At 32.8% G+C, this 14,392-nt stretch overlaps 1 protein-coding gene across 1 annotated transcript in view; it reads left to right on the forward strand.

Annotated features, from left to right (window-relative positions):
- Positions 1 to 13,850, forward strand: part of LDA (limit dextrinase) — a 52,123-nt gene extending 38,273 nt beyond the window's left edge. Inside the window, exons 19-28 of the mRNA XM_028213039.2 lie at positions 2,369 to 2,425; positions 9,475 to 9,543; positions 9,804 to 9,860; positions 9,950 to 10,024; positions 10,930 to 11,018; positions 11,260 to 11,337; positions 11,520 to 11,658; positions 12,350 to 12,459; positions 12,568 to 12,667; positions 13,464 to 13,850. Coding sequence (XP_028068840.2) covers positions 2,369 to 2,425; positions 9,475 to 9,543; positions 9,804 to 9,860; positions 9,950 to 10,024; positions 10,930 to 11,018; positions 11,260 to 11,337; positions 11,520 to 11,658; positions 12,350 to 12,459; positions 12,568 to 12,667; positions 13,464 to 13,574 — 885 coding nt within the window. The 3' untranslated portion in view covers positions 13,575 to 13,850. The remainder of the gene's footprint in view (positions 1 to 2,368; positions 2,426 to 9,474; positions 9,544 to 9,803; positions 9,861 to 9,949; positions 10,025 to 10,929; positions 11,019 to 11,259; positions 11,338 to 11,519; positions 11,659 to 12,349; positions 12,460 to 12,567; positions 12,668 to 13,463) is intronic.
- The last annotated feature ends 542 nt before the right edge of the window (positions 13,851 to 14,392 follow it).

Here is a 14,392-nt window from a genome sequence, read left to right on the forward strand (position 1 = left end):
TCATGGTGCATTTTAGAGGAATTGATGTTAGGTGGTTCGAATGGAACTCTGGTTAATTGCCAGCTTGGTTGAAAAAGAGAATTAAGGGCTTCAGCGAAGTCCTTCCAGTTTCAGCTTGGGGTAAATGACTAATAGGTCTTAATGGTTGGATTTAATTCCCATAAAATCCTATTAAAAATAAGTCCTAGTAAAATCGTCGCTAAAAATAATTTTTTTGTGATGATTTTTTACATATGTCGCTAAAAATTGACAATTAGTGACATTTTTATGTGATGAATTTTTTTAATTGTAGCTGAAAGTTGAAAATTAGCGACTTTTTGTGACGATTTTTTTAAACTATCACTAAAACTTATAATTAGTGACATTTTTTGTGACAATTTTCAAATTGTCGTTGCAAAATTAATAATTAGTGACGTTTTTTAATAATGCTTAATGAAAAATGTTATTAATTATCATAGAACTTATTGAACAATAAGTCACTTATTAGGATTTACACGTAATTTCCCTTCCATTTTAGGGGTTTGGGATGAAGCATTGACTTTGAATGGGAATGGTGGAACAAGATGCAGACCTATGGGGAGTTTAGGGTCAAAGGAGAGTAGATTTTGGTCTAGTTTGAGATGTGAACGAGAACTAAAGAAATTGTTTAGTTCAATCACTGTGATGAGCTAGATGGACGGAGCAAATAGTAGCTGCTCACAAATGGGGAAGAGCATTTGTAGAGTGTGTATGAGGTAAATTCTTATGATATATAGCTCCTGGAACCTGTTTTTTGCTTTGGAGATATATTCTTCTATTTCTTTTGCTAATTGTTTCATTGAGAGGGGAGTTTCAGTTTGTGCTATAAGTTATTGTTTTTGTTTTCTTTTGCTTTTCTAAGCCTACCAACAAGGCTAAATTACACTGACACCCCCTGAGGTTTTTGTTTAACACAGATCCCCCCTCACATTTGAAAAATTACATTTCCCTCCCTAAAGTTTGTAATCTCATTACAAATTGCCCTCTGGATTGCTGATGCTATGCCCTTTTCCCTACCATTTCTTGTTCCTATCGTCATGACTACATTCTACAATTTTCCATTATTAAATTCAACCTAAGCATATTCTTATTGAGTGATGATATACAAATATAAATTTTATAAAAAAATTTCAAACATAATGATATAGTTTAATGGTGACCTTTCACATTAAAGCAAAACACTCATAATTATAATTTATATTTACAACAATACAATTATCACAACATTTTTATGACATTTTTTGTATAAATTTTTATATATGAATATAATTTTTTATTTTTATTTCCACCATTATATTTAGATTAGATCAATTTAATCTAGATATATTTAAAAAGTATAAAATTTGTTCAAAAAACTTTAAAAAAAAAATTGAATACAACAAAATAAGGTAATGTATTGAATTTTTGTATTTTTTTTTTTTGTATTTGGTGAATTTAAAAAAAATCACAAAATATTATACTTCTTAAGTATATCTAGATTAGGTGTATCTAAAAAATAAATTAAAAAAAAAATGCTTAAAATATTTAAAAAATTCAATTAAAGTAAAAAAACTCAATTTTTTGTGTGAATTAAACCAAAGAAGTTGATTGTTCTTTCCCTTGAAATGATATGAACAAAATATCTGCATTATTTTATTATTTTATCTGTATAAAAGTTAAGGCGCAACTATGTCATTTTAATCTGACAGGGGGATAGGTGTAATTTTTCAAATGTGAGGAGGGATCTATATTAAACAGAAATTTTAGGGGGTGTCAGTGTAATTTACCCCACCAAAAAATTATGTGTGTGTGTATATATATATGAATTTGGATCAAGTTGACTAGAGACAAGTGATTTGATTTGTGCTCAAGTAGCCGGAATCTTGGGAGTAAGGTTCTTTTTTAGTTTGCGTTATGTGTATTCATTCATGTTAATTAAAGTTATAATATGATACTTCTACATGCGTTCACCTATATATGTCATAATATTCATAACTGAAAGTGTAATAGAAATAAATATTTGTCTGTGCACATAACAATGGCTAGAACATCTGAAGTTTAGGGAACAAAGGTTGATGTCTGATGAACTGCAAACAATGTTTGAGAAAAGTATGTCATGATCTTGTGAATCAACCGAAAATTGATTGAAAAAGAAAAAAATTTCATGATCATCTGTCTCAGCGATTCAGTCATGTGTTTGTTATTGTTCCTCATGTAATGGTTATAACTAGTTTTACGACCTAGATTTTACATCTTTTCCAACATTTTTTATTTATTGGGTTTGGGCCTCTACATTCTTGGTCTGGACATTATGTTTTCTTTATTGCATCTAGTAGCTATATACAACTGAAGTACTTCTCAAATAATCCAGGTTGGGATGGCTGCAAACTTAAGGGACTTTGTGCTAACCAATTACGAAGGACAAGAGGTAAAGCATAGCATGGCACTAAATAAAGTTTGAAGTTATCTAATACACCTTTTGAATATTACTTTTCACATTTTATTTTATTTTGTTTTGGTGGTAACCTGAGCCCAAGGTTTCAAAAAGCGATGACGGTTGCGGCAGTAGGTGCTACTCGTTACACCCGCTTTTGCGATGTGACAGAAATTTATATGTATAACGGCCGTTTCGGTGTTACATAATGGCTGTAGCAGTACCGTAATGGCCCATTACACATCTTTATAATATTCTGAAGAGCTTACAAAAGTTACAAAAAAAAAAAAAAAAAAGAACGAATACTCAATGATCCAAACCCAAAGAAAAAACCTTGTATGAATTCATTTGTTTAATTCCTAAAAAGGTGAATGTTGTAAGAATTGGAGATTTTCGGCCCATCAGTTTGGTCACATCACTTTATAAGATTTTGGGGAAGGTTTTATCAAAGAGACTACGGATTTCATTGGGGGAGACTGTGTTTATGGCGCAAGGGGCTTTTGTGAAAGGAAGACAAATCCTGGATGCAGCCTTAGTGGCAAATGAAGTAGTAGAGGAAAATAGAAGTCTAGGGAATAGGGGGACTTATTTTTAAGGTGGATTTCGAGAAAGCATATGACCATGTGAATTGACAGTTTTTGGATTTTGTAATGGACAAGAAGGGTTATGGTAGGTGGTGGAGATCTCGAATTAGGGGATGTTTGTCGACGTGCAATATGTCTGTTCTAGTTAATGGTAAATCAGGGGAGTGTTTCAGGGCTTTGCAAGGGTTACGGCAAGGGGATCCACCATCTCATTTTCTTTTTATTTTGGTGGCAAGACATACTGGAAAAGATGGTTGATAGAGTTAGAGAAGTAGGTCTTGCGAGATTGGAGGTTGGGGGGGGGGGGGGGGGGATAGAGTTAGTGTGACACATTTACAGTATGCGGATGATATCATATTTTTCGCTACAGGGGATTAAAGTCAGATAGTTAACCTTTATTCGATTTTGACACTTTTTGGGGTAATCTCAGGGCTTCAAGTTAATCTGGAGAAAAGTAGTGTGGTGAGCATTAATATGCAGCAAAACCTACTTTAGAATAGGGCGGCACTTTTAGGATGTGGTATAGAGGCACTTCCGTTTAAGTATTTAGGTCTTCCATTGAGGGGGGTAATCCTAGAAGTGAAGTTTTTTGGAATCCAGTTGTGGAGAAGATTGGTAAGAGGTTGGAAGGGTGGAGTAAGGCTTTATTGTCACGCGGGGGTAGATACACTTTGGTTAAGATGGTTTTGAGTGGTATTTCTATTTATTTCTTATCTTTGTTCAAGATACCAGTTGAGGTGGCAAGGGCATTAGAAAAGTTGATGAGGGATTTTCTTTGGAAGGGCAAGGATGACGGAAAGAAGGATCACTTAGTGAATTGAGATTTAGTTTCGTTGCCTAAGGATAAGGGGGGTTTTGCCATTGGTAACATTTTGGCTAGGAACATGGCCCTTCTTGGAAAATGGTTATGGAGATTTCCATTTAAGAGTGATTCACTATGGCATTCGGTTATTAGAAGCAAGTATGGGACTCAAGACAATTGTAAGGATTCAAGGGTGGTTCTGAGTGGTAATTATCGTGCTCCTTGGAAATCAATTTCTTATATCTACACATGTTGGTCTCATCATCTTTCTGTAAGGGTGGGCAATGGAGAATTTGTTCGTTTTTGGGAGGATGTTTGGATGGGTCAATCTTCTTTTGTTTTTGATTTTCCACATCTCTATAGAGTGACTCGATCTCATAGTTCTTCTATTGCTTCCATGGCCTGTTCATTTTTGGCTCCAACTTCTTGGAATTTTGATTTTTTTAAAAATCTTAATGATAGGGAGGCTTCACAGTTGGCGTCTTTGTTGTCTAGAATCGATAATTTCTCTTTGGCTCCTCATTTGGAGGACAAGAGGGTTTGGGCTCTTTGTTATGCTAGGTAGGCAACCCAAGAGGGAGGTGAATTGGGTTATTAAAAGAAAATTACAATATTAAAATTAATGCAATATTCAGAATTTTAACAAACAAAAAAAACAGAATAATAATTATCAATATAAAAGTAAGAGAGATAGAGAGAGAAATCAAACACTGAGATTTATAGTTCACGCCAAGGAACTTCCTTAAGAATTTCTTTACTATCAACTGAATAAATACACCACCAAACTTGTGGATTTGGCACAAGACTTACTTTTATTTATTGAGTCTCGCTCAACAATTAATGTCTCACTCTTACAAAAATCTCTCACAAAAATAATGAATAAAAATAAGTGGTACTTAAACATTTTTTTACAATAATTCTCTCACAAAGAGTAGATATGAAAGTATAAGAACAAAGGCTATACTTAGATCTGAAAGTGAAAGAGCAGAATACATTATACTCATAATTTTGGAGCACACTGAAATTTTTTCTCTTCAAGTTCTTGATTTTTCTCCGTACACAACACTTCTATTTATACAAAAAAATATACCCGTTGGAAGAGAAGATGCTCCTCGACAGCATATCCTTTTTGTTTTTCTTAGTCCACTTTTCCTTTGTCCAACTTTTACACCTTTTCTTTGTCCACTTTTTTTTTTGTCAAACATTACACCTTTTCTTTGACCAGTTTTGCAAGCAAGTCATCATAATTTTAAATATAAAATTCAATTCACACTCATATATATATATATATATATCCCTCTTAAAAGTTTTGTAATTGTTGAAGAGATTATAAATATACTCAAATAAAATAAAAATAACTAATCATCCCATGTGAGTATATTAAAAAGGAATAATTCATTAATATCACATTTGTCAAAAAAAAAATTAATCAATTTTAATTTTGTCAAGAAGTGAATAGTGACCAGCCAACCAATCAATTAATTTTGTCAAAATAATACAAAAGTGAATAGTGATATTTTCAAAATATTTCCATTTAAATAATATTTTTAACAAATATATCATACAATCTATATTTTAAACAGATAATATTTTGTGTCAAATAGTATAGAATATGTATAAAAAAAAAAAATCCGAATTTTTCAAATAATCTTTTAGGCATCATCAAAATTAAACAATATGATTAACACTCTTCATTCATCTAGGATATTTTCTTGTAAGTCTTTTTTTGATAAACTGATCAATACTCCTCATGTTCCTTAGTTTCCTTTTTGCAAGAGAATTTGGAAGGCTTGTGTTCCTCTTAAGGTGAAGGTGTTCTTGTGGGCCTTGGTTCATGGAGGCATTTTGACAAATGATATATTGTATAAACGGAGACCTAATCGCTTTCTAACCTCATTGGTGCATTCTGTGCTGTAAGAATGGGGAATCCGTTGATCATTTATTTCTGTATTGCCCAATTGCTTTGAATTTATGGCACAATTTTTTTTTTTTTTTTGTTGGGGAATGTTATGTGGGCAGCTCCAAAAGGGACTGCACATATGCTCCAAGTTGACTTTCGCTTTTTCGGGGGATCGAAGAAAGCCAAAATGCTATGGTCTTTTGCGGTCGTTGCAACTTTTTGGGTTCTATGGATGGAAAGAAATGCGAGGGTGTTTGAAGATAAGTTTCCGGGAGATAGACTGTTTGTGGGATAGTGTTTGCCATTTAACTTTTTTTTGGGGTTTCGGGGAATCCTGTATTTAAGGGGGTCCCACTTTTTTTGTTAGCTAGAGATTGGTTGGCGGTGAGTGATATATAGCCTTTTGCTTCAGAGTTTCTTATTAAGGTTTTGCTTTGTTTCTCCTTTTCTTTTGTAAGAGGATGCCTTATCATTGCTTACTTTTTTGAATTTATCAATAAAGTCCTTTGTTGTTGCTACAAAGGAAAATTTACCTGTAAATCCCATATGGGAAAATGTTGATCCATTTAGTCTTAAGAGTTTTTTTATGAACCAATTAGTAATTTTTGTTTTGAAAAGTTGCATTTATTTGATTTGATGTCATTTAAGTTTAAGTGAATGTCCTTTTTTGATTCGTTTTTCTAATTTGCTTATTAGTTTTTGGGATAGGAATGGAAAGATGAGGTATGGAAGATTCTTTTTTGGAGGGATTGGTGGCTGAAGTGTTGGTTGTCGAGCATGGAAATCTACATTTCTGCTAGTGTGGTTTTCTGGTTTTACATTGGAGTGTTACATTAGAGTGTTGTGCTTGAAAAAAGTACACTAATGAGTTTTTATATGTTACATTGATTGGAGTGTTACGTTTGGAAAAAATACACTAAGGAGTTTTTTGAAATGTTACATTGTTACGTTTAAGAAAAATACACTAAGGAGTTTTTTAGTGTGTTTCATTGGAGTGTTACATTTGGAAGTGCACTAAGGAGTTTTTTAGTGTTACATTAATTGGGGTGTTATGTTTGGAAAAGGTACACTAAGGAGTTTTTTAGCGTTATATTGATTGGGGTGTTATGTCTTGAAAAAATATACTAAGGAGTTTTTTTTACGTTTGAAAAAAATATACGAAAGGAGCTTTTTAACATGCTACATTGGAGTACGTTTGAAAAAGTATACTAAAGAGTTTTTTAGTGTGTTACATTGGAGTGTTATGTTTAGAAAAAATACACTAAGAAATTTTTTTAGTGTGTTACATTTTTTAAGCGTTGCATTGGAATGTTATGTTTGGGAAAAGTACACTAAGAAGTTCTTTAGTGTGTTATATTGGAGTGTTACATTTTTTAAGTATTACATTGGAGTATTACATTTGGGAAAAGTACACTAAGAAGTTCTTTTGAAGTGTTACGTATAGTAATTTTAACATTATGGAAAAATCCACATTTGTCCCTCAATACATAGCACACAAGTATTTGTATTTGGCCCTTTATGTAATTTGCATTAGAATGAGACTTGGGTCTATAAGAAAAAAGGGAGGACAAAATAGTTCATAAGATCACTATTTGGGATTTATTGGTATAAACGGTGGTTGTATTTATTTTTATAATCATTTCATTTAATATTTAATTGTAAATATTTTTTCATTTTGTTACTGTAATGTTTATTCTAAAATGTCTTTTAAAAAATAAAATAAAATCAGTAGCTCAAAAATAATTTGTTTTATGGCACAATTTTTATTTTTATTTTTATATTTATAATCATTTCATTTAATACTTAATTGTAAATAATTTTATATAGTCAGTTATAAAGTGTTGTCTAAAAAATGTCTTTAAAAAAAAAAAAAAAAAGCTCAAAAATAATTTTTGTTTATGGCATAATTTTTTTATTTTTATAATCATTTCATTTAATAATTGTAAATATTTTTTATTTATTTAGTTCATGTGTTGATCAAAAATAATTTTGTAAACATTTAAAATCAATTATTCTTAAAGTCTTTAATTATTGAAATAAAATGTAAAAAACTTTTTTTATAGTGATTTAAAAATATGAAATATATTGGATCATACTTAAAAACTAACAAAATTTGATCAAAATCTATTTAAAATCCCAATAAATATGATTCTAAAAAAATGTGTATCGGTAAGTTTTTTTCAAATTGTGCGAAAAATTAAAAAAAGTGATGATTTTGGTTACTGCAATCGTTACGCTACGGCCTTTATACCCCACAATTGCAACTGCAACCATAACCGCAACCGCGCCACTACAACCGTTGCGGCGGCCATAACTGCTTTTCGAAACCTTGCCCGAGCCAAGAACCAATATATCTGATTGAGTCTTGGGGCCAAGATGGATGAGATGAGGTCAAGGTTGCAAGTTCATGTACATATCCCGCATTGCTTGGTGAAGTGTGATCTGAGTGAAGTTCTTTATAAGAGTTAGCTTTGAACCGGCTTTGTACAACACATTTTAAAGTCACGTGGGCTTAGCCCAAAACGATTAATATTGTACAATGCTGGTCCAAGGTGATACAAATTTCATAAGAGCTAGCACAAATTGGAAATGTAGGGTGGGTCCTATGTGGAGACGTTCTTGTATGGGTTCCCATACAGAGATGTGCTTTGGTAGGTCACATGTTGGGATGAGTTAGGATGTGTTCCACATGGTTACATGCTTGGCTGAGTCCAACAGGGGATGAGCTTGGCTTGCTTGAGTAGGTATCAACAGGTTCAAGATTGTTGAACTGAGATGAAGATTGCAAGTCCATGTACTTGTCCCACACAGATTAGTACAAAGTGGGAGTAAAAATCTGTAAAAAAACATATTTTATTTTATTTCTTTTGTGAAAGAGAATGGGAGAGATAAACCGAGGGAAGGATAGAGAGGAAGAAGGCCTATACTTTCTAGTCTCAAGCAAAGCTAATTCCTGCTCCTTTTCCAAAACTAACTGATTTGGAAAGTTTAAGCCTTCATATAGTGAAGGTGCTTCTTTGGTTAGTAGCTAGCAGCTGGGTGAGCACTAATAATCTCTTCCAGACTAGGAGGCCTCACAATGCTTGAAACCCGGACGTTTGTTATGTAAACAGATGCAGTGAGACATTAAGCCACTGTTGTATTCGTTATCTTTCTAATACAGCCCTTGGCAAAGGCTAGTTGCCCAAGAATAGGTAGGCTACTGCAGGGACATTAGTTCCCTCCTTGAAACCACTTGTAGAGGTTTTTGGTTATAGTTATTTATAATGAAACAATGTTGTCAATTATCCCTAAGTTCCCAGACTTATCATATTTAGCAAAGTGAGTAAAACTTTGATGTAATCCTTAATTTTCATTTGGGAGGGGCACCTTTATTTGGAAATAAAAATCCTTCTAAAGCCCATGTTGAACTCTCATGAGGTTAGAAATTGAGAATCAATACACAAGATAACAGAAGAGGAGAACCATTATAGATTGCTCAACAAACTTCTTTCATCAACACAGCAGAAATCAATCAAATAGTTTGTATCAGCAAGAGAATTTGTTTCAAAATGATTTGTTCTAATATTTGGCTACATTGTTATCTATCCCTATACCTATTCTAAGGTGGTTAGTTTTAATCTAATAAAGCTCTATCAATACTTCTTCCGAATTTCAGACTGATTTCTTTCTCCTAGTATTAAACTGGTGACTCTTTTCCTTTTTTTTTTTCTTTTTTTTTTTTTTTAATTTAATGTAATTTTTTGTTTTCTTTCAGGTCAAAGGATCAGAAGTTTGTACTTACGACGGGATTCCTGTTGCATATGCTCTAAGTCCAATAGAAACAGTAAGGATTGTAATGTTTTCTTGGTGTGATATATTTGATTTTATTTTATTTCTCTTCAGTTTGATTAGTATGATGTGATAGGGAGACCGACTTCGCTTCTCTTCTATAATATGCTTTCCTTCTTGTGGTGTTATATGATATCATCACTTGAATGCTCTATTTGTCATTCCTATAATATGCTTTCCTGAATCTTCTCCCCTTGTTTGTCTGTTCTAATACTTCTAAAGTACCCTTTGATCACCATCTTAAACCGTTTGCAGATTAATTATGTTTCTGCTCATGACAACGAGACCTTGTTTGACATTGTGAGTTTGAAGGTATAGTCTATTTTTCTCTTAAAATATGTTAAATTACCTGAGTCATACATTTATCTTCTAGTCTAACTTGGCCCCCTGCACTGCCATAGACTCCAATGGAAATTTCTGTAGATGAGAGATGCAGATTAAATCATTTGGCAACAAGTATAATCGGACTTTCACAGGTACTCCATAGTTGTTGAATAATAGTATTTTCTCTACTGTTTTATCCATCACGCGCTTTTCAAGCAATAACATTCTATATGGATTTTTGAACTTTTGGTTGTATATTTGTTGGGTGTAACTTTTTACTCGTAGATGAATTTTCCGTAAGATCTTCCATTTTGTTGGCCCTAGCGAATCTCATTCATGGTTATTTTAATAGTGCTGCAAGATCTTTGAATTGTTGAGCTGTCATTGGTTTACAACTAAGTAGGTCCAGTTATGTTTGGATTCCAAGAAATGGTCTGGGCTATCCTGTTAAATAATTCATATGACCCAACCTACTAACTGAATTATTAATATCTTTAAATTAATATTGGACGATTATCCTGGACTAAATGAATTTACTAGGTCAAATTCTTATGATAATTGAAGTAATAATATTGGCCCTGTTCCAGTCAAACTCGTTGCAAAGGAAGTTAAATCTGATCTGTCTGCAAGCAGGCTGAATTATTGTTACTTGAATTGTGCTGCTTATGTAACAACAGGTCTTCTGTTAGCTAGGTTTTGAAAAATAAATTTCCAGTCAGAGTGCACAAAACAGAGGGTTTTTTTTTTTTTTTTTTGGGTAATACAAAGAGCTTTATCAGGTATGTCTTTGTAGATGTTAGCTGTATATCAGTTGTAACATTTGCATCGATCCTATTCCTATGCAAGTCTTCAACACATTTTACAGAACCTTTGAGTCTGTTGTATTTTGTACCACGGATTTCATACGTCATTGGGGAGGGCCAATTCTTTGGGCATGGAAATTCATCAAAATGAGTCAGATGCATAGAATAATTCACAAAGTTCAGCAAAAAATTTCCAATAAGATGTTATTTGTTGTATTTCTTGATTCATCATTAAATATTTTTTCTATTTGTAGGGAATACCTTTTTTTCATTCTGGTGATGAGATCCTGCGCTCAAAGTCACTAGACCGGGATTCATATAATTCTGGTGATTGGTTTAACAGGTCTGCAATTATAAGTGAATTCTAGTTGTTTACAATTGTTATTTTTCCAGAATTGTTATCTGCTCTGCTTGAAACATTTTTCCAACTCCCTGATGATGGTACAACTGAATCATATTTTGGTTAAATTTATGATCATAAATGGTTACTTTTGATTTATGGTCTCATAATGCAGATGACTTTAGTCCAAGTTGTAGCATGTTTCCATCAGCTCAACTTATTGTTTAGATGAATTTGTTTTCAGGTTAGACTTCAGCTACAAATCTAACAATTGGGGCGTCGGCCTTCCACCAAAAGAAAAAAATGAAAAGAACTGGCCCCTGTAAGCATTCAGTTATTTCCTTTTTAACTATGGATTTATGTAGGTTACACCCAAACTTCTTTTGGAGTTTAATTTTTCTATGCATACAATCCTTTTTCGTGGATTACCCCTTGCTCTATAAGCATCCAATTTTATATATAATATATCTATAATAAGCTTGAAGGTGTTGTTTTCTTCTTCAGAATTAAACCAAGATTAGCAGATCCATCCTTCAAGCCTCAGAGTAGTCACATTCTTGCTGCTGTAGAGAATTTTTTGAATGTGTTACAAATTAGGTACTCTTCACCACTTTTCCGATTGAGGACAGCAAATGCCATCCAGGTTAGAACAGCTATTATTACACTTTATATTTAGTAAGAAACTGTTTTTAAGTGTAGATGGAATTAAATATTGTTTATAAAAAAGTAATTTAATTTATTTTTTAGTAATACCTACATTTGATCTTCCCTTTTACGTGACATTGAGTTGCCATTTGTGGGTTTGGCACAAAGGTGGAGGTGTTGTGCATGCTATGGTGCTTGTTGGCACACTAGCATGGGCTAGTGGCATTGTTGTAAATACTGCAGTGGCATATTGTTGTAAATACTGCAGTGGCATATTGCTGCAAATATTGAGATCTCAAGGTGGAGCGTGAGTATTTTGAAATTGTGATAATTTCCTAGAGGTTGCCAAGAGGTCATACCATAGCAACTAACAAATTGAATTTTGGAGGTAATTTTCAGGGCCATTATGAGTCAAAACATAGAGAAATTTAATCTTATAAGTTTGGAAATGGCTTGAAGGGGGAGACAATGGTGTGCGTCCTACCACCCGTAGTGTGATTTTAAACTGATATGTTTTATATTTACCTCGAGTGATTATATCCTTGTCTCTTCCTTTTCTCTTCTCTTTTAAACTTTCAGAAATTGATAATCGCAGCTTTAAATTTGTTGAGTACAACTAGAGTCAAGCAGCTAAATACAAACCAATAACATTCAAAGTTCTGAAGTCATGTAATCACATTTTTGTCTAGCAACGCGTACGATTCCATAACACTGGTCCCTCATGGGTCCCCGGTGTCATAGTGATGAGCATTGAAGATGGTCATGAAGGTGTCCCTGGGTTATCTCAACTGGATCCCATGTGAGTAAACATGAAGTATATGCAATTTTTCTTTTCCTTTTCTTTTTGGTAGTACACCAATGCTAATCATATGAGGTAATGATACTTCTATTGCTTTGTTTCCAACAGCTACTCATACATTGTTGTTATAGTCAATGTCTGCCCAACTGCTGTCTCATTTGCCAACCCTGCACTACGGGTGAGAACTTTTGCACTGCACCCCATACAGGTATTGTGTTTCTCTTTAGTATTAACTGGAAAAACATTTAGCCAGGTGGCTTTCATTTGATATTTACATTTATAATTTCTATGCTTTATATATAATCTAGTCTGATTAAAAATATACAAATTTTACATCTGAACTAATTTTGGAAGAAAGCATGAATGGTCTCTGTCAGAAGATAACTTCCATAACTGCCATTTTGGTTGTTGATTAACTACTTCAGATTCAGAGTGGGTTTTGACAATTGCTTTTTTTTTTTTTTTTTTAAATGTTTCAAAAAAGAAAAAAATCACTTTTAGGTCTTAATAGACTAGATGGGACCTAAAAGGTTTAAAGTAAATAAATAGATAAAAACTGAAAAAATTCCACTGAAGACCAAAAAACAAACCTTTTTTATTTATTTATTTTTGTCTTTAGTGAATGTTTTTGAAATTTATTTTTAAAAAAATGTACTCTTTGGATCCTTTTAGACTTGGATGGATTTGAAAAGTTAAAAAAAGTTCACTCCCAAAAAAAAAAAAAAAAAAGGTTCAGGAAAAACAAATGGCTTTTAGCTGTTGCCAAACAAAATCATCATACGGGGGGGTCCCCATCCAGGGTATAACCTACTGTCAAATGGAGTGTAATGTGCAGTTGATCTAGGCCAATGAGAAGTACTGTGGTCATCTGAAAGTTACTTCTGAGGCTGCCCACAAATTATCATGCACATAATAATCATATAGGGTGTGTTTGGTTTGTGTTTTGAAGCATGATGCATTTTGAATTAAATAATTTTGGTTTTTCTGTGCGATCCTCGGTGCAGGCTATGTCAATTGATGAATTTGTGAAGAACTCTACGTATGAAGCGTTGACTGGGAGTTTTACAGTTCCCTCGAGAACAACGTCGGTGTTTGTTGAGCCTAGAAACATCTGAGGTTCATGTGCTGTCAAACATGGCAGTTTGATTTTCATATGTTATCTATCCAAGCATGGCATTCAGACATTGAATCGGTTGAGCTTTCAAAATCTTTCTTTTTTTTTTTTTTGAATAAAAATAAAGATCAAAAAACTTGTTTTGCGAAAAATGAAAAAATAAAAATTACTCATTATTTTCATATGATTTTCTCTTTTGGGGGGAAGGGAATAATTTTTAAAATTTTAAATATATATGTTTTTATTGTTTGTTTTTATCAAACTAGTTTCTAATAAATTTTCCCAAAAAAAAATCAGAAAACAAATTCTGAAAATTCAACCAAACAGAGTTGCCAATATAGCAATGGACAGCAGCAAGCATGCTAAATTGTATACTTGTAGCTCATGTTTAATTCACAAGATTAATAGTGAAGTATTAATAATCATATTAAATTAGTGTGGTATTCATTATCTAATTGGATTACTAATCTCACCATTACCCCATTATTAATAATCTTACAAATTTGTTGGATTAATTATCTATTGGATTAATAATTCTAAACTAAAATGTTAAAATAAACATAGGATAGTTGGGTTCACGAATTAATAATTTCAATCACATGCTCTAATCTATCCAATCAAACATGCCAGTAAGGATAGGAGAGACCAAGGTAATTATTTTATTGTTCATGGTGTAATGATGGCCTTTGAAATGTGAAGGGTCATTGGGGATTGGGGGAATATATATATTGCCAAGCCATGGGATATTGGATCTTTCATTTTTGGTGTATGTTCTGTACCCCTCTATATTCCAATGATATGTATATGAAATTTGTAGTT

This window comes from Camellia sinensis, chromosome 8 (genome assembly GCF_055761805.1).
Source record: "Camellia sinensis isolate YWXY chromosome 8, ASM5576180v1, whole genome shotgun sequence".
NCBI lineage: Eukaryota > Viridiplantae > Streptophyta > Magnoliopsida > Ericales > Theaceae > Camellia > Camellia sinensis.